General features: G+C 50.2%; 1 protein-coding gene across 9 annotated transcripts in view; it reads left to right on the forward strand.

The window, feature by feature from the left end:
• The first annotated feature begins 11,021 nt into the window (after positions 1-11,021).
• SYNCRIP (synaptotagmin binding cytoplasmic RNA interacting protein) overlaps positions 11,022-19,032 on the forward strand; it is a 165,415-nt gene continuing 157,404 nt past the window's right edge. For 4 of the 9 annotated variants that reach the window (XM_063916954.1, XM_063916955.1, XM_063916957.1 and 1 more), the window contains exons 1-2: positions 11,023-11,252; positions 12,369-12,528. In XM_063916954.1, coding sequence (XP_063773024.1) covers positions 12,381-12,528 — 148 coding nt within the window. In that variant the 5' untranslated portion in view covers positions 11,023-11,252; positions 12,369-12,380. Of the gene's footprint in view, positions 11,253-12,368; positions 12,529-19,032 lie in introns of all 9 variants that reach the window. The other 5 variants (XM_063916956.1, XM_063916959.1, XM_063916953.1 and 2 more) reach the window with 4 other exon arrangements.

A 19,032-nucleotide genomic window follows, 5' to 3' on the forward strand; every position in this document is an offset into this window, starting at 1 on the left:
GGATCCGGAAAAACTCACTGCTATTCGGGACTGGACTCAGCCTCTTCTTTGAAAGCGGTACAAAGATTTCTGGGTTTTGCGAATTACTACCGGAAATTCATAAAGGGATTCTCTACCATTGTGGCACCTATTACTGCTCTAACCAAAAATGGGTCTGACCCAAGTCACTGGTCTTCTGAAGCTGTAGCAGCGTTCGCCCAGTTGAAAGCAGCCTTTATGTCCGCTCCGGTACTCCAGCAACCGAATTTTTCAAAACCATTCTTCTTGGAGGTCGATGCTTCCTCGGTCGGCATCGGTGCCGTGCTTTCACAGTACTCCTCTGAAGGGAAGTTACATCCGTGTGGTTTCAATTCTCACAAGTTCTCTCCTGCTGAACGAAACTACACCATCGGAGACCAGGAACTCTTGGCAATAAAATCTGCCCTGGAAGAATGGAGATATCTATTGGAAGGTGCTAAACACCTAATTACGATTTATACCGATCACAAGAACTTGCTGTATCTCAAGACAGCCCAGTGCTTGAATCCCCGTCAAGCTAGATGAGCACTCTTCTTCACTCGATTCTCGTTTGTCATTAAGTACCGGGCCGGGACGTTTAACACCAAGGCTGATGCTTTATCTCGTTCCTTGACGGCTTAAGATGAGGAGAATTCCGTTAGAAAGGCTCTGATTCTCAGTCCAGTTTCTATTTCGGCAGCTCCCACCGCTTTGGGTCCTCCTCCTGGGAGAATGTCTGTACCAGCTGAATTTCGACCGAAGTTGTTGCAGTGGGCTCATACCTCCAAGTTTTCCGGTCATCCTGGAGTTCAAAAAATGTGGGAGTTTCTACGAAGGTCATACTGGTGGGACACTATGAAGGACATACAAGATTATGTCAACTCATGTCCTCAATGTGCTCAGCACAAAATTCTTCGTCTGCCTCCTGCAGGGTTGCTTCATCCACTGTCCATTCCTAAGAGGCCTTGGACCCATATCTCTATGGACTTTGTTACCGAACTGCCCCTCTCCAAGGGCTACAATACCGTCTGGGTGATTATTGACCGCTTTTCTAAAATGGCACATTTTGTTCCTTTGACCGGGTTACCGTCAGCTCTCAGATTGGCTTTATTATTTATCCGTGAACACTTCCGCCTGCATGGGTTACCTCAGGAAATAGTCTCTGATCTTGCAGTTCACTGCAAGATTCTGGAGGGCTCTCTGTTCAGCCTTACAAATAAAACTTAAGTTTTCATCTGCCTACCATCCCCAGACCAATGGGCAAACTGAACGCGTCAATCAAGATTTAGAGACTTTTCTCCGAGTTTATCTTTCTCCTTCGCAAGATGATTGGGTGGAACTGTTGCCCTGGGCAGAGTTTGCCCATAATCATTTGTACCACTCTTCCACTGGTGAGTCCCCATTCTTCATTAATTATGGATTCCATCCTCAAGTTCCAAAATTACCCGTCTGTCCTCCAGAAGATGTTCCTGCTGCAGCTTCTACTCTTCAGCACTTCAGTCAAATCTGGAGTAGGGTTCACGTTAACCTCAAAAAAATCTCCGGCCGCTACAAATTCTTTGCGGATAGGAAGCGACGGGCAGCTCCCCAATACAAAGTTGGTGATAGAGTATGGTTCTCTACCCGCAATCTCCGTTTAAGAGTGCCCGCTATGAAGTTTGCCCCGAGGTTCATTGGTCCTTATCCCGTGTTGCAAGTTCTGAACCCGGTTGTCTGCAAATTGGGTTTGCCTTCCCACTTTCGGGTACCAAATTCCTTCCATGTTTCTCTCCTTCGTCCCCTTATTTTAAATCGGTTCCATTCAGAGTCACCTAGGCCAACCTCTGTAGAGACTGAAGCCGGAACGGAATTTGAAATTAAAGTTATTCTTGACTCTCGTTATCTTCACAAGAATCTGCAGTACTTGGTGGAATGGAAGGGTTATGGCTCTGAGGAGAGGAGCTGGGTCAAAGCTACTGAAGTTACGGCCCCACGACTGGTGCGGATCTTCTATTCCAGACATCCAACAAAGCCCGGGAAGTGTCCAGGGGCCACTCCTGGAGGAGGGGGTACTGTCACACGCCAGGGGCAGCCGCGCTTACCCCTGCGTGGCTGCTGGTCTGTTTGGCGATCCTCACCTCCGGCGGTCCTCGGGTCCCGGCGTCTGGCTGGCGCGGCTCCCGGCGGTTCTCCGGAGCGTGGGCGCCGCCATGACAGCCGGCATCACGTGGGCGGGGAGCAGGTGATGTCACGAACCCGCTTCACCAATCCAGTAGAGGCGGGAGATTCAAAACCGGATGCCGGGCAGAGCCTCGGCGCCTGAGTATCGTCTCTTTTCTGAAGTGGATGCCAGAGCTCCCGTACGCAGTGTGTTTCCCAGCAGCTATACTCCAGTGCATCTAACATTCAGGGTGCCTTCCTGCAGCACAGTCTCCATTGATCCGAGCAACTAGTGTGTTCCTCTGCAGTGCAGTTGCCAGCGCTCCCTGGATTCAGCAAGGCCTGCGGGCCGAACCAACTTTAGTGTTTCCAGCGTTCAGTGTCATTTACCATCGCTCACAAGTTCCTCATTCATCAGTGTCCTTAAACATCGCTCACCAATTCTTCAGTGTCATTCACCATCGCTCACAAGTTCCTCATTCATCAGTGTTCTTAAACATCGCTCACCAATTCTTCAGTGTCATTCACCATCGCTCACAAGTTCTTCATTCATCAGTGACTTTAAACATCGCTCACAAATTCTTCAGTGTCTTTCATCATCGCTCACAAGTTCTTCATTCATCAGTCTTTAAAACATTGCTCACAAATTCTTCAGTGTCATTTACCATCGCTCACAAGTTCTTCATTCATCAGTGTCTTTAAACATCGCTCACAAATTCTTCAGTGTCTTTCATCATCGCTCACAAGTTCTTCATTCATCAGTTTCTTCAAACATCGCTCACAAGTTCTTCATTCATCAGTGTCTTTAAACATCGCTCACAAATTCTTCAGTGTCTTTCATCATCGCTCACAAGTTCCTCATTCATCAGTGTCCTTAAACATCGCTCACCAATTCTTCAGTGTCATTCACCATCGCTCACAAGTTCTTCATTCATCAGTGTCTTTAAACATCGCTCACAAATTCTTCAGTGTCTTTCATCATCGCTCACAAATTCTTCAGTGTCTTTCATCATCGCTCACAAGTTCTTCATTCATCAGTGTCTTCAAACATCGCTCACAAGTTCTTCATTCATCAGTGTCTTTAAACATCGCTCACAAATTCTTCAGTGTCTTTCATCATCGCTCACAAGTTCTTCATTCATCAGTCTTTAAAACATCGCTCACAAATTCTTCAGTGTCATTTACCATCGCTCACAAGTTCTTCATTCATCAGTGTCTTTAAAAATCGCTCACAAATTTTTCAGTGTCTTTCATCATTGCTCACAGGTTCTTCATTCATCAGTATCCTTGAAATCATCACTCACAAACTCTTCAGTGTCTACCATCATCGCTCACAAGTTCCTCATTCATCAGTTAAACATTGCTCACGAATTCTCCAGTAACTTTTTGACATTGCCCACAAGTTCACTTTCTTTCATGTGCCGCTGTACTGCTCCCTTCCCTTAATAAAGTTCCTCAGCATTCTTTCACCAAACCTAACTATCAGAGTGTTGTATGAGGAAATCCTATATCCGACCATCCCTGCTCCGACCCACCTGTGGTTCCTTTTCCCGACCATCGGAAGAACCCCCGAGTCCACAACATCCCCAACCCAGGTCAGTGACATATATATATATACTAGGTGCTTCATCGCGCCCTACGGGCGCTCTTCACACCGTCGAAAGGGGCTACGCCCCCTTAACCCCTGCACGCGTATGAGTGGATAGAGAGACGCGGGCCGGTAGGGAGGGGATAGATAGAAGGGGGGCGGTAGGGAGGGGATAGAGACGCAGGGCGGCAGGGAGGGGATAGAGAGACGCAGGGCCGTAGGGAGGGGATAGAGAGACGCAGGGCAGTAGGGAGGGGATATATAGAGACGCGGGGCGGTAGGGAGGGGATAGAAAGACGCTGGGCGGTATGGAGGGGATAGACGCGGGTCGGCAGGGAGGGGATAGAGAGACGCGGGGCGGTAGGGAGGGGATATATAGAGACACGGGCGGTAGGGAGGGGATAGAAAGACGCGGGGCGGTATGGAGGGGATAGAGAGACGCGGGTCGGCAGGGAGGGGATAGAGAGACGCGGGGCGGTAGGGAGGGGATAGAGAGACCCGGGGCGATAGGGAAGGGATACAGAGAGGCGGGGCGGCTGGGAGGGGATAGAGAGACGTGGGGCGGTAGGGAGGGGATACAGAGACGCGGGCGGTAGGAGGGGATACAGAGACACGGGGCGGTAGGGAGGTGATACAGAGACGCAGAGCGGTAGGGAGGGGATACTGAGACGCGGGCGGTAGGGAGGGGATACAGAGGCATAGGGAGTTAGGGATAGAGAGAGGCGGGGCGGTAGGGAGGGGATATAGAGACGCGGGGCGGTAGGGAGGGGATAGAGAGACGCGGGGCGGCTGGGAGGGGATAGAGACGCGGGCGGTAGGGAGGGGATAGAGAGACGCGGGGCGGCAGGGAGGGGATAGAGAGAGGCGGGGCAGTAGGGAGGGAATAGAGAGACGTGGGGCGGTAGGGAGGGGATAAAGAGATGCGGGGCGGCTGAAAAGGGATATAGAGACGCAAGGCGGTAGGGAGGGGATAAAGAGACGCGGGGCGGCTGGGAGGGGATATAGAGACGCGGGGCGGCTGGGAGGGGATATAGAGACGCGGGGCGGTAGGGAGGGGATAGAGAGACGCGGGGCGGCTGGGAGAGGATATAGAGACGAGGGGCGGTAGGGAGGGGATAGAGAGACGCGAGGCGGTAGGGAGGGGATAGAGAGACGCGGGGCGGTAGGGAGGGGATATAGAGACGCGGGGCGGTAGGGAGGGGATAGAGAGACGCGGGGTGGTAGGGAGGGGATATAGAGACGCGGGTCGGCAGGGAGGGTCCCCAGTGAGGAAGCTGATGAAGAGAGGGGGGAAAGTAGTGGAGGGGGAGGGCACCAGAAGAGGAGACTTGTGTAAAGTGGCGAGCAGACATAGAAACAGTGGGTAGGATGGCCGGAGGGACTCACCGTTGGGGCTGTGGGCGGCTGCTGCAGGCTGGTAAACAGTACAGTGTCCAGAGGCGTCACTGGGTCAGCATTTCAGCATTACTGTTACACACATCTCCCCCCCCCCAGCGGCCGAAAATGGGGCGTGACCTGCTGTGAAAGGGGCGTGGCCTCGTGGGTCTCGCTCCGGGGGTGTTTCCAGCTTGCCTGTAGATGCTGGCAGCCCCCGGAGACTGGAGAGTGTGTGCCGGCTGTGTGACAGGAGGAGAGTGCTGCAGGAGATAACGTCACTGCAGCACTCGGCTCCTGACAGCGGGATGTGTGCGGAGGAGGCGGCGGATCAGTGTACGCGGGGCAGGGAGGGCTACGAGAGCCTTCTCCTGCGCCACCCGTCCCTCCTAATGTGTATGCCGGGGGCGGCATCAGCCGTTGTTGTTGGGCCGGCGCCGCGGAATCAGAGCTGCTGATGGGTGGGGGGAGAGAGAGAGATGGACAGGCAGCAGGAGCAGAGACTTGCTGACTCCGCCCACCGCTGTGACTCCACCCAGCGTTACAGGCACAGAGTCACAGATTTAGACAAATATATAGGATATATATATATATGTGTATCTAATTTGAGGATATAGGTCACTGTATTACAAGCGATTTCTGCCATATATATTTTTTGTTTCATGTTTTAAAACTATGGAATCAAGGGGTTTGCGTGGAGCGCACAGTATGTGTATCCTGTTCAAGGGGGCTGCTGGTATCTGGAGAGTTGTCCAGACTCTAGGGCTAGTGTTATCGTACAGGTTTTGGATACCTGCGCTCACCCTCTATTTGGTGTTTGTTTTAAAACGTTTTATTATGAGAGCCAACGTGTATTTAATGCATTGTTTTAATTTTTAATTACTGACATCTGTTTGCTATCAGCCGTTTGGGCTTTAAATACTGACTAGTCTGGAGGTAGGATCATACCTTTGATAAAGTCACGTGATCGTGACGAAACGCGTCAGGACCCCGCCTCTATGCACACCTGGTCCAGGTGATACACCTTCGTGCAATCCATATTGGTCTCACCACTACCATCATTGACCGGCTCACCGCTACAGGAGGCCGCCGCTCACTTCACCGCTGCGGCTGGTGACAACCGTCGAGCAGCTTCTACCGCTACAGGAGGCTGCCGTCCACTAATCCGCTGCGGCGGGTGATGATCATCGGGCAGCATTCACATCGCCTCTCCGCTGTGCAGTACATTGGGCAACGCAGGACTTTTTAGCCGGGGACGCTCGGCTAATCTTTACCAGCCCATTTGGAGAGGTATTATATGCTCACAACCACTTACCTGGTGACTTTTAGAGATAACCATTTGGAATTGCACTATATTGAATTCTCCTCATTTCCTCATGAACTGTGGAATATGAACTTTTTTCATTTATAGCCATTATTCATTATACGACTAACTTAGCCAGTAATCACCTGAGACAGATATAGGTGTGCTGTAACTTGTTTTAATGTCCTTTTTTTTTCTATCTGTGATTTTCATTATTAAATAACAATATATTTACATACTACACGTTTGCTCTACTTTTACACATAACTGCTGACACACAGCGCAGCCACTGTTGTTGTTTTTTATCTTTTCTACTTGCACCACTGGCCTCCGGTGATTGACCGCGGCTGACCTGCTGCTAGTCAGTGGCAGATTTGAGAATTGAAGCCATCGCCAGCGGCGCTGGGTCCACGCCTGACTTCCGCGGGCCGTGCCGTCCGAGCAGCAGCAGCACTGACTGAGTGTGAGAGACCGCCCTCCACCGCTGCTGGTAGGTTGTGATGCGGGGACTGCTTTACTAACGTGGCTATTACCAGTCCCGGGCACCACAATTTCTGGTGGCAGCCCTGAGCACTACTCACCCACGCCGACGCCACGGCAGGCCTGAGGAGTGAACCCGTAGTGACATAAATGGCCTTTAATGTTGTTTCCTGCTTGCGATCCGCAGGATCCTTGAGGGCAGCCGTGTCAGGAGACGGAAGCGCCACTTTTTTGGACAGTCGGGACAGAGCAGTGTCCAGATTGGGAGACGACTCCCATTTCTCCCTGTCATCAGAGGGGAAAGGATATGCCATAAAAATCTGCCACCTTTTGTCAGGCGACTCCCAAGCCTTTTCACAAAGAGCGTTCAGTTCATGAGAGGGGGAAACTTCACCTCAGGCTTTTCCCTTTAAATAAACAAACCCTTGTATCTGTAACAGGAGGTTCTTCAGAAATATGTAAAACATCTTTAATAGCCACAATCATGTACTGAATACTCTTTTACCAATTTTGGATGTAAACTGGCCTCACTAAAGTCAACACTGGAATCAGAGTCCGTGTTGGTATCTGTATCTGCCATCTGGGTAAAGGAACGTTTCCATGACCCTGAGGGGGTCTGTACCTGAGACAAGGCGTCCTCCATGGATTTTCTCGACGTTTGTGTCTGAGAATCAGATTTATCCAGCCTCTTACGACAATAACGCCACATTTGCATTCAATGTACTCAACATATTCACCCAATCAGCAGTCGGCTGTGCCGACAGAGTCACTCCCAAATCCTTCTCTGCGCCCCCAGTAACTTCCTCCGGGGAGGAACACTCAGCCTCAGACATGTCGACACACGGTACCGACACACACACACACACTGGCCAAAGGGGACAGACCCACAGGGAAGCCTGTAGAGAGAACACAGAGGGAGTATGCCAGCTAACACCCCAGCGCCCATATACTACTAAAAAATAATATATGATGTCTGCACTGTTAATATATAGCAGCAATTGCCTGTGCCCCCCCCCCCCCCCCTCCCTGTTTTGCTCCCTGCACTTGTAAGGACAGTGGAGGTCCGGGCCAGCGTCTCTGCATGCACTGTGAAGTAGAGAAAATGGCGCTGGTAAGCTGTGCGGCTAAGCTACGCCCCCTCCCGGCGCGCTGTAGTCCCGCTCAAATTTAAAATATTATACTGGCGGGGGTTTCATATACCCCTAATATGCGTTTTTGCCAGTGAAAAAAGCCTCCAGTAACCTGCTGCCCAGGGCGCTCCCCCCAGTGCCCTGCACCCTGTGAGTGCCGTTGGTGTGTGTGGGAGCATGGAGCACAGCGTGACCGCTGCGCTGTACCTCCGTTACTGAAGTCTTCTGCCGTCACTGAAGTCTTCTGTTCTTCTAATACTCACCCGGCTTCTTTCTTCTGGCTTCTGTGAGGGGGGTGATGGTGCGGCTCCGGGAACAAGCAGCTAGGCGCACCAAGTGATCGAACCCTCTGGAGCTAATGGTGTCCAATAGCCTAAGAAGCAGAGCCCTTAATTCAGAAGAAGCAGGTCTGACTTCTCTCCCCTCAGTCCCACGAAGCAGGGAGCCTGTAGCCAGCAGGTCTGCCTGAAAATAAAAAAGCCTAACAAGTCTTTCCAGAGAAACTCAGTAGAGCTCCCCTAGTGTGTGTCCAGTCTCTCCTGGGCACAGAATCTAACTGAGGTCTGGAGGAGGGGCATAGAGGGAGGAGCCAGTTCACACCCAGTAAAAGTCTTATAGTGTGCCCATGTCTCCTGCGGATTCCGTCTATACCCCATGGTCCTTTTGGAGTCCCCAGCATCCTCTAAGACGTAAGAGAAATAGGTATAGGAGCTGACTGTCTCAAATTTTTTTTGCACTGCTTCATGAATAACTTTAGATCAGGGACGTGCAGTCAGGGGAGGCAGTGCCGCCCCTGCCATATTCTGGTCTGATGATTAGAATAAATCAAAGAAGATATTTATAACGCAGATTCTGTGTTACAAGTAACTTCTCTGTATTATTCTAGTGATTTTTTCTGTAAAAAAAAACTAGCTTCACTGGATGGGAGGCAGCGAGAGCGCTGCCGCCCACTGACAATATTAAACTGTATGAAGCGGGGGCGGGGCCACGGCCGTGGGCAGGAAAAGGCCATTGAAAATAACGAGGGGATGAGGCACCTCTCTTTCTGCCTCAATGACATGACTGCAGGGACGGATCAAGAGGGGGCGTGACACACTGCTGTCTGATCCGCCCTGATTGGATGGACTGGTTTCTGCTGACCAGCCCCCCTGCATCCGCCCATACATAACTACTTTGGTGGGGCTCGGCTGCCCGGTCCCTATATCCTCATGCTCCCCCATTCTGTGTCCTCCCCTGCTGCCTCCGCTCCGTGTCCTCCCCTGCTCCTCCGGCTCACCCGCTCTATGTCCGCCCCTGCTACCTCCGCTCCGTGTCCTCCCCGGCTCACCCGCTCTGTGTCCTCCCCTGCTGCCTCCGCTCCCCCATTCTGTGTCCTCCTCTGCTGCCTCCGCTCCGTGTCCTCCCCTGCTCCGTGATCCTCCGGCTCACCCGCTCCGTGTCCGCCCCTGCTGCCCATTCTGTGTCCTTCTTCGTGCTGCAGAAGTGGAGCGCCGATCATCATCATCAGCGCTCCTTCCCTTGTGAACTGATGCTATGGAAGGGGATGTCAGTCCTAGCTGACAGAGGAGCCAGAACAGGACAGGCTTGCAGAGGGGAAGGTATTGTGACTGTCTCTGCAGATGGGAGTGAACTTCTGTTACTGTAAGTTCAAGCCCTAAGGGAGTTGGGAGGGGGGATGGGATGGGGCAGGAGCTGAGGAAGGAAGGAGGCATTGAATATTTCTCAACACTTTTGATTGAGTGATGTCACTCTCATGTCAGTGCTGAATTCAGGGCTGTGTCCTGGTCCTGTCTCCTCTCTCTCCTGTCTCCCCTCTCACTTGTCCTGTCCCCTCTATCCTGGCCCTGCCACCCCTGTCTTGTCCCCTCTATCCCGGCCCTGCCACCCCTGTCTTGTCCCCTCTATCCTGGCCCTGCCACCCCTGTCTTGTCCCCTCTATCCTGGCCCTGCCACCCCTGTCTTGTCCCCTCTATCCTGGCCCTGCCACCCCTGTCTTGTCCCCTCTATCCTGGCCCTGCCACCCCTGTCCAGTCCCCTCTATCCTGGCCCTGCCACCCCTGTCCAGTCCCCTCTATCCTGGCCCTGCCACCCCTGTCCTGACCCGGTCACCTCTGTCCTGGTACTGTTAACCCTCTCTCCTATCCCTTTGTTCTGGCCCTGTCCCCCCTGTCATGGTTCTGCCTGTCACATCTATCTTGTCCCTGTCATCTCTATCCTGTCCCCTCTGTCCTGACCCTTTCACGATGTCTTGGTCCTGTCACCTCTATCTTCGATCTCTATCTTGGTCCCGTCCTTTCTGTTCTTCCCCACTGTCATTTCTGATTTGGCCCTGTCACCCCTTTCTCCTGCCCCACCCACACCGACCAGTGCCTCCCCCCATCCATTGACCTCACCGCACGTCACTGCTTTAGATGGGGTTTAGCCCTGACAGTGTAAAGTGCGAAACAAACATTTGCATATGCCCCCTTCTAAAGTGACCAGCAATATACTGCACTCTCACATGTGAATCGCCTCCAAAGTTTCATCATTTCAGTGCCTTGCCCTCATTTTTCCAAACTATGAAATGATGGAATTGCGTGAACACCCCAAACAAACATCAATCCAGTTATTCACAAAATCGAACTTGCCTTTAGGGGACAGCAATACCTATGCCAAAGTTATGGAGCAAAAGGACGGAGAGCGTGTGCTTCCAGTCCGTGAGTGAGGCGCCTGGAATGAATGCATAGAACAATGGATACAAAACACAGTAGAGCAACCAGCCTCAATACACTGGATTTCAAATACAGCGGCTTGTGCCAGTCCCACATGGTGCAGCAGCCTCCTTTCCTGCAGTGCCCCCGGCGGCAGCATGCCATGCAACGAGAGCGCGCCAGCAGGGGCAGCGGGGAGACGTGCTGAGTGCTGCCAATGCAGCTGCTGCTGTATGGCCGGGGTTTCCTGGGCCTCTTCGCAGGAGTGATAGGCGGACTAGGCAGGGGGTTGCACAGGAAACCCCGGAGATGAATGACACTCGTTCCATGATTGCGCGGCCCCGCGATGAGTGCGCGGGCACGGCGGAGGGGTGGGGACTGGCTGCCAGCGGCGTGAGCTCGGCTCTCTCGGCCGCCATTTTACAACAGCCACACTCCACCGGACAAGAAGCTGCAGGTACTATACGAGTGGCCGGTTAGTCCGACACGCTGACACCGGAGAGCAGAGCAGATAGCTCGGACACAGCCAGCCCCCGCCCGGATCGGGACAGGTAAGCGCCCGGCGCCATGTGCGCACCCCTGTCACGTTCGTTGTGTGCCCGGAGCCGGCGTCTGTGGAAAATGGATTCCAGCAGCAGCACGTTGGCGGCGGGTGCCCTGTGCGGGGGGCGGGGAGGCCCGGGCTGAATGAGCCACGGAACACAAAGCTCCGGACACGCTGCAGGCAGCTTCCTTGTGGGTGTACGAGGGAGGGACGAGCCCGGGGACGGTCCTGCGGCCTAGGCAGCGTGGCGTGCCGGCCCGTGCAGCGGAGTGACTCCGGGGCTGCCGTGGGGTGCGGGCGCTGTCACGGGGGTGCTCAATTGGGTGACAGCTGGTGTCTGCGGTGGTACTGTCGCTACGCGCGGCCTTACCCCGCTCTCCCAGTAGGCCACGGTATGGAGCGGCCACATCGGGGAGCGCTCCCGGCTCCCGCACCTCTCTTCCTCCCGTACGGGCGCCTGTGTTATCGCGGTGCTGGCTGTGTGTGCGCGGCCTGCCGCCGCTGGTGTGAAAGCACGTGTCTGCAGCGGGCGCCCGGCGGCCTAGCAGCACAGTCCTGTGGGTGGGGAGAAGGGACAGGCGCTTTGTTCCCTTAGCGGTGTGTACATAGAGCCGTGCAAGCGGGAAGCCGCGGATATCGCAGCGTGTGGACGCGGTGATGGTTGTGATAATGCGACGTTGTGTCTGTGCCTGTCATCGCCTATATGTCAGCTAATGGGGCTTTCCTGGCAAGTGCTCCTGTGCTCTATGTGGTGTCTGGTAGTGCTCAGAGGGACATGTGGGAGCTGTAGAACTATTAGAAGAAGTGTAATTTCAGGTGCTGTTACCTCGGACTGTAAATAAGCCATAACGCTGCTAAAGAATAGTTGTGCTGCAGTTTTGTTACTCTCCTGCAGTGCCTTTTGCCAGACTTGTAGACATAACTTTGTACGATTAGAAAGTGCTTCCATTGTGGTGGTAGCAGTTGGATTTTCCCAGCAAATAAGATGAATTTCCATTGCTGTCAAAAAGTGCATTGCAAATTTCATACATATAGAAGCTGAAATGTGCCCTATTATGCATGCACATTTAGTTGCCAATGCCAGTCATATCGCTTAATTATGACGATTATTGCATTTGTACAGATATCTGGAGATATGGCCGCTGAACATGTAAATGGGAATGGTACAGAAGAGTCCATGGATACTTATGCTGCAGTAGTCCCATCAGAGCATTTGCAGACTTTGCTCGATGCTGGTTTACCACAGAAAGTTGCTGAAAAACTAGATGAAATTTACATTTCAGGTAAGACTTGGTTCTTGCAAAAAACACTTCTTCTATTTTGGCTTTATTTTCTTCATTGGATTCTGCCTAAATTAGCAACTTTTTGTGGTTTCCAAAACATGGGAACTGCAGATATAATGTAGGTGTCCTCAACCCCTTCAATGCTTGAGGTGTCTAAAATGCATTGCTCTGCAGTGTATCACAGAACTCTCTACCAGTGAAGGGGCTTGCTAAGCAAGGACTAATCTCTGTCAGTCGACTTACAATAAACTGAATTTGTACGTTACCTTTTCTGGGTCTCTTAAGGTCACAATGTTCATAATTTCAATAATTTTATTGCTGAAAATGAAACAATCATTGTTTTGTTTATTAAGGCAGTGTTTTTTAAACCCAATCCTTGTGGCCTAATAGCAGTCCAGACATTTAGGGATATCCGTGTTTCCGCACCAGTGGGTAAATCAAACTAACTCAGAAAGTAATTAATACCCCTTTTCCACTAGCTCAAAAAACACTGGTAAATGCACGGGGGCGCGCATTTACCCGTGTTTTTTGTAAGTGGAAAAGGGTAAACCCGGATCAAGTGACCCGTGAATCCTACCCGGCTATCTACCTGGGTAGGACACGGGAATGATCCGGGTTGGGTTGTAGTGTAAACAGGAGCCGTGTCGATGCGACACGGCTCCCGTTTACACTGTATGGAAGGGCGGCGCTGGGAGATCATGTGATCTCCCTGCGCCGCCCCTGCTGCGTCACTAGAAGCGTCACCAACTTGGCATATGCCGGGTTGTGACTGCTGATGGGAAAGGGGCCGAGCACGGGTCGCAGCAGGGGGCAGCTCCCGTGTCAGGCTCCCGGCTGCGACCCGTGCTCGTGGGTGGAAAAGGGGTATAAGCCACCTGTGCACATGCATGGATTTCTGTAATACCCGAACTGTACCGGGTGGGAAACCCTATATTAGAGCAAGTAAACCATTCAACGTACTGTAGTGTCAATATTGTATAGGTGTATGCTTATTGAAGTTATGCTTTAAATCAGTTCTGTATATTCTCTCCAGCTACAGACCAGTTGAATGCGTTTCTGACAAATAAGTTCTGTGATTTTTAGACCTCCTTTAAGAGTGTGAATGTTATGGATGTATCTTACTAAAACTATATAATGGGGAAAAAATGTTTGCGTCACCCCAAAGTGATTTAATGGGCTTCATACTTAACTGTGTTCAGAGTCAGTGGGATGTCAGAATCTAATCTAAGGAGCAGTCATTCAGATCAGGGGTGATATATAACTGCCATATGCTTAAGAAGGCACTAAAGGTGGGTACACACTGGTAGATATATCTGCCGATCAATTGATCGGCAGATATATCTATGGACGGATCGGGCAGTGTGTTGAGCATACACACTGCCCGATCCGTCGGGGACTGACGTCATGAATTGGGCGGGCATGTACACACCGCTGCCTGTACACACACAGCGACTCGCCAATATATCCAATATCGGTAGACTATTGGCCGGCGGCTGTGCTGCGGGGCCGACGCGATACGTCTGAACGACGGAGTTCACAGACGCCTGTACACACTGGCCAACGGACCCGCGATATATTGGCCGTTCAAGAGAACGGCCGATATATCGGCCAGTGTGTACCCACCTTAAGTGGGGAGGGCATTGTGGGGTGAGTACTACTAGTTCTCTGTACTGCTTCATCTTCTGATGTTTTACGCTGTAGTCACTTTTTAGACTTACGTCTGACTGACCCCTTGAAGCAGGTTGCACACGGAAGCCTGACACAGGTGCTTCCCAGATGCGACTTGCCTCAGGCCTCTCGCAGCCGCTGTTCCTAAACTAGCATATTGCTAGGTTGGTGACGTCCGCTTTGATGGGGCGTGCCTAGAGATCACATGATCTCCAAGCGCGGCCTGTTTACATAGAGTAAATAGGTTGATACTACCCGGCTTCCCCTTCAAACAGCACAGCAAGCCTGGTTGAACATGTGTTCAACCCATGTTCAACCCTGCGGCTGAACAACTCGGTTTGGGCGGTCTATTATTGGGTATAATTGAGCATGATAATAGGTGTCTGGTTCAATTGAATTGCTCTTTTGGATGCCCCATAGTTAAATTGGCTATTAAATCAATTGATTCGCCCCCTTCAAGGTTTTTTTGGGTGCCCATGGAGAAATTCAATCGTTGCTCTGATTGCAAAGCTTAACCCAGTGCATTTGGGTGTCCAAAGTGGGCAAACCTGACTAAAATACTGCCTGCAGCGTGAAAACTTTGCAAGTTTCAAACATTATGGGTGATTTTCAGTAGTTTTTTCGCCCGCAGCCATACACTGCTAAACCTGACATTGGGGTCGATTCAATTCAGCAACAGTTGAATAGCGCCGGGAATTAGCTTCCGGCGCTATTCAATACAACGACTAATTACCCTCAATTGTCGGGAACTCTTCTCTCAGCCCCAGGGGGTGAGAAAAGAAAACCGACAAAAGAGCTGCCGCGAGGCTGATTCTGTCGGGAATCAGCATCGCCGCGGGTAGTTAAGTTGAAGAATGCTCGTTCTCCCGACAAAACTACCTGTTAAGTCGTCTCGAACGGGCATTCTCCGACTTAACTTTTGCTGAATTGAATAGCGTCGGGAGCTAATTCCCAGCGTTACTCAACTGTTGCTGAATTGAATCGACCCCATAGAATATTGCACTCAATATATTACAGATAATAATAAAAAAAAAGACCATATATTGTTTACACATTTTAAAGCGGACTTCCAGACTTCAACTTGCATTTCCTGGAAGTCAGAGCACTGCCACAATAAGTCATCTGTAATGCACTGAAAGCATCCAGAGGGATGGTCTAGCAACTGTGCCTACACTTGCAGCTGATAAGGTATTTAGTTACTGCTCGGACTGAGGTGGCAATGAGGGACTGCTGGTGGGGAGCAGAGATGCTGTTTGAGGATTCAGTATGGTCAGGAGAGCAGCTGTTAGTGGAATCTGTTTAGTTATTAATATTGGTAATCCTCCTCGGGTTAGGACATTGTTTCTTTGTAGATAAGCAATCTGCAACCCCATTCATAGCGGATTGAATTGTTTTTTTTTTTTTCTTGCACTTACTGAGGCTGCAAGAAAAAAATATGACTGCCGCTGCTAATGGGCGTGTATCTGAGTAACCGTAGAATAGCTCTGATAGACGCCAATTCCTTCAGACGGCCAACAAGTGGTGCGCACCATAATTGAATTGGCCTTATTGCATGGTACTTATCTAAAGCTGGTACACACTACTTTAAATATTGGATAATTTGTCATTTTGAGCCGAATCATAACAATAAATTGTTGAAATCATCCAGTGTATATACACTAGTTGTTCATCGTGTATTTTGCTCGGCCCTACATGCTGTTCAATCTGAGAATATCGTCAACGATAGCATACTCTTGGATATGCCCACTAACAATATATCTTTAGCACTTTTGCAAGATTGAATAGTGTGTATGCACTATATTGTTTGCCTGGGAGCTCAAGCAAATTATTGGCGACATTGCATCGTTTGCCCATTGTCTAATGTGTACCCAGTTTAAGTCTATATTCAGTAACAGAAAATGATAGCTTGCAGTGAGAATGGTGCTTCTCAGTCTCTTCCATGGTAAGATGCTGATCTGTGTAATTTATTAATTCTTCTGAGTTGATCATAAAGCAGTGATTGTGGGGGATTACTTATTGCTACATCTACAGTAGGGCAGTATAGTTGTTTTGGCTTGCAGTCAGCTTCACAAGACCGTATTTAACAGCTGAAGTATCAGTGCATAAGTGTTTTTAAGAGTAATATGTTTTGAACATGCCTTAAAAATCCATACACACTGGGCGTTTTGGCCAGCGTGTATGAACAGCGATGATCGCTGGCCTGAAAAGCGCTCAGTCCATACACACTGAGTGCCTTTCCCCGTTGCCCAGTGATGTCAGCGGGGGTGAGCGGCTGTCCATAGCAGGACGCTATGGAAAGCCGCTCACCCCGCCGTTCATCTACTGGTAATACCAGTAGATGAACGGCAGCTGCCAGCGATGAAGCGGGAGCGCGCATCAGCGCTCAACGTTTGGGCATACACACTGGGCGGCTTTGAGCTGAAAGCAGCTCAACACACCAAAAGTGACCTGCTTTCTGCTCAAAATTGCCCAGTGTGTATGGGCCTTAATTCTTATAGGACTATTTTTTTATTTATTTTTATTTTTTTAGACTTAGCAGTCCCTTAATTTATCTCCTGGAGGAATTTTATTGTAAACAGAATGGGGTCGATTCAATTCTCCGTCAGTTGAGTAGCGCCGGGAATTTCCGCTCATGTTAAGTTGACGAATGCCAGTTCTCCAGGAATTAACAGGTTGATTTGTCAGGAGAACGGGCATTCTTCGACTTAACTACCCGGCGTGATGCTGATTCCAGACAGAATCGGCCTCGCGCGGCAGCACTTTTGTCTGATTTTCTCTCGCATCCCCCGGGGGTGAGAGAAGAATTTCCGTCAATTGAGTGTCACTTGGCGCTGTATTGAATAGCGGCTATTCAACTGTCGGAGAATTTTATCGACCCCAATTATTTTCAGTCTGTGATGTATATCTTCCTACCTGTGATGTGCATACTACTTTTCTGTGCACTTGGTATGGACTGGTTCTATAATGCTAGTTATATGCTTCCGGTCCAGTACATAATTACATGTACACCTCAGATTCTCCTACATCAGAATGGAACTACAAAGTCCAAACTGTGTTTTTGTTTTTTTAAAGAAGGAACTAATAACATTAAGTGAAGATCATTTGATAGGATACATAGCCAATTTTGAGTTTTGCCATGCTTTTTATATTGCAGTGAGGCATGTAGTAACTGTTTACAACAGTATGGGGGAATTTAATTGATTTTGGTGTCTAAAAATCCTGTCTGAATGGACGTCCAAACAATCGTCACTAATCATTTGTTTGGGCACCCATGACATCACGCATGTCGCGTCTAAACTCCTGCTTTGGGTGTCCAAATGGGCCTAAAGTGCCGGGTTTGGACACTTTTTTTTTTTTTTCCTCCGGAGTCTGCGAGACAAAAATGTGTCCTTCGCTGGTGTCCGGATGGCAGAAAAATTTAATTGCTGTTGGGCGCCCTCTAGTGGTGGCCGTGAAAACCCCCCATTTGAATCGGCTCCTATGTATTTTGCAACTATCGCATGTAATGTATTCCGCCTACTTTCTACTGACACCTTAATTATTGATTGAGCATGATTATTTGTTTTATGTATTTACCATACTGTATAATGCATGTAAACACATTGGGGTCAATTCTATTCAGCGACAGTTGAATAGCGCCGGGAATTAGCTCCCGGCGCTATTGAATACAGCGTCGAGTGACCCTCAATTGTCGGGAATTCTTCTCTCATCCCCGGGGGATGAGAGAAGAAACCGGACAGAAGTGTTGCCGCGCGGCCGGCGCAAGGCTGATTCTGTCGGGAATCAGCCTCGCGCCGGGGGAGTTAAGTCGGAGAATGCCCGTTCTCCCGACAATTCAACCTGTTTAGTCGGCGAGAATGGGCAATCGCCAACTTAACTGGAGCTGAATTGAATAGCGTCGGTAGCTAATTCCCGGCGCTATTCAGAAGTTGCCGAATTGAATCGACCCCATTGTGGGGGATTTCCGTTGCTTTACCACGTGGCTGCCACCAGATGGTGCCCTACGAAGAAATGCAATTGTTGTTCGGGTGTGCCATAGCTGCAGATGGCGATCTGAAATGTGTGAAGTGTACTGTTTCGCACCGCAGGCTATATTTTAGTCGTGTTTAGCCACGCTGTGCCGCTAAACCTGGTGCTTTTGGGCGCATCTGCAATAAATATGGGCCGATTTAATTAGCCACGAGGTTTGCGATATGCTAAGTGGCATGGAAATTAAAGCAATGACACAAACTTGCAGATTTTTGTATGGGCTGCAAAAAAAAAATCTAAGTGTAGGGCTACCTTGTGTGTTGTTGCCACTTGGCTGTTTGGCAGGGTGCGGAACCCTGCCTGTTTTTTTAAGTGTATATAAGTGCCCTGCCCATTTTCGCAAGTGCTGACTTGCACCCTGTGCATGCACTTCCCCGTAATAAGCAAGCACATAGGGGATTGTTTGAGAGAATTTTTTCCCTTCTAAAGTGGCCAGGAGATTATTTAATTGTTGCCACTCTAGAATGTAATTAATTCTCTCAAACAATTGAATCGATCTTACAGATTTTGGGAACAGGAGAATGGGTGGAGCAAAGGGCCCAACACCTAGCTTTCAGGAAGCGTGCCACATACCTTGCCTGAGTCAGAGATGTATGCAAATGTCATTGCAGCTGCAATTTAGTATGCAAATGGGGTCAATTCAATTCGTCAATTTATGAATAGCGCCGGGAATTATCTCCCGACGCTATTCAATTCAGCTGCTAGTTACCCGCAATTGTCGGGAATTCTTCTCTCATCCCTGGGGGATGAGAGAAGAAACCCGACAAAAGTGCTGCCTCGCGGGCGGCGCGAGGATGATTCTGTCGG

The sequence above is a fragment of the Pseudophryne corroboree genome, chromosome 4 (assembly GCF_028390025.1).
Source record: "Pseudophryne corroboree isolate aPseCor3 chromosome 4, aPseCor3.hap2, whole genome shotgun sequence".
Lineage (NCBI taxonomy): Eukaryota > Metazoa > Chordata > Amphibia > Anura > Myobatrachidae > Pseudophryne > Pseudophryne corroboree.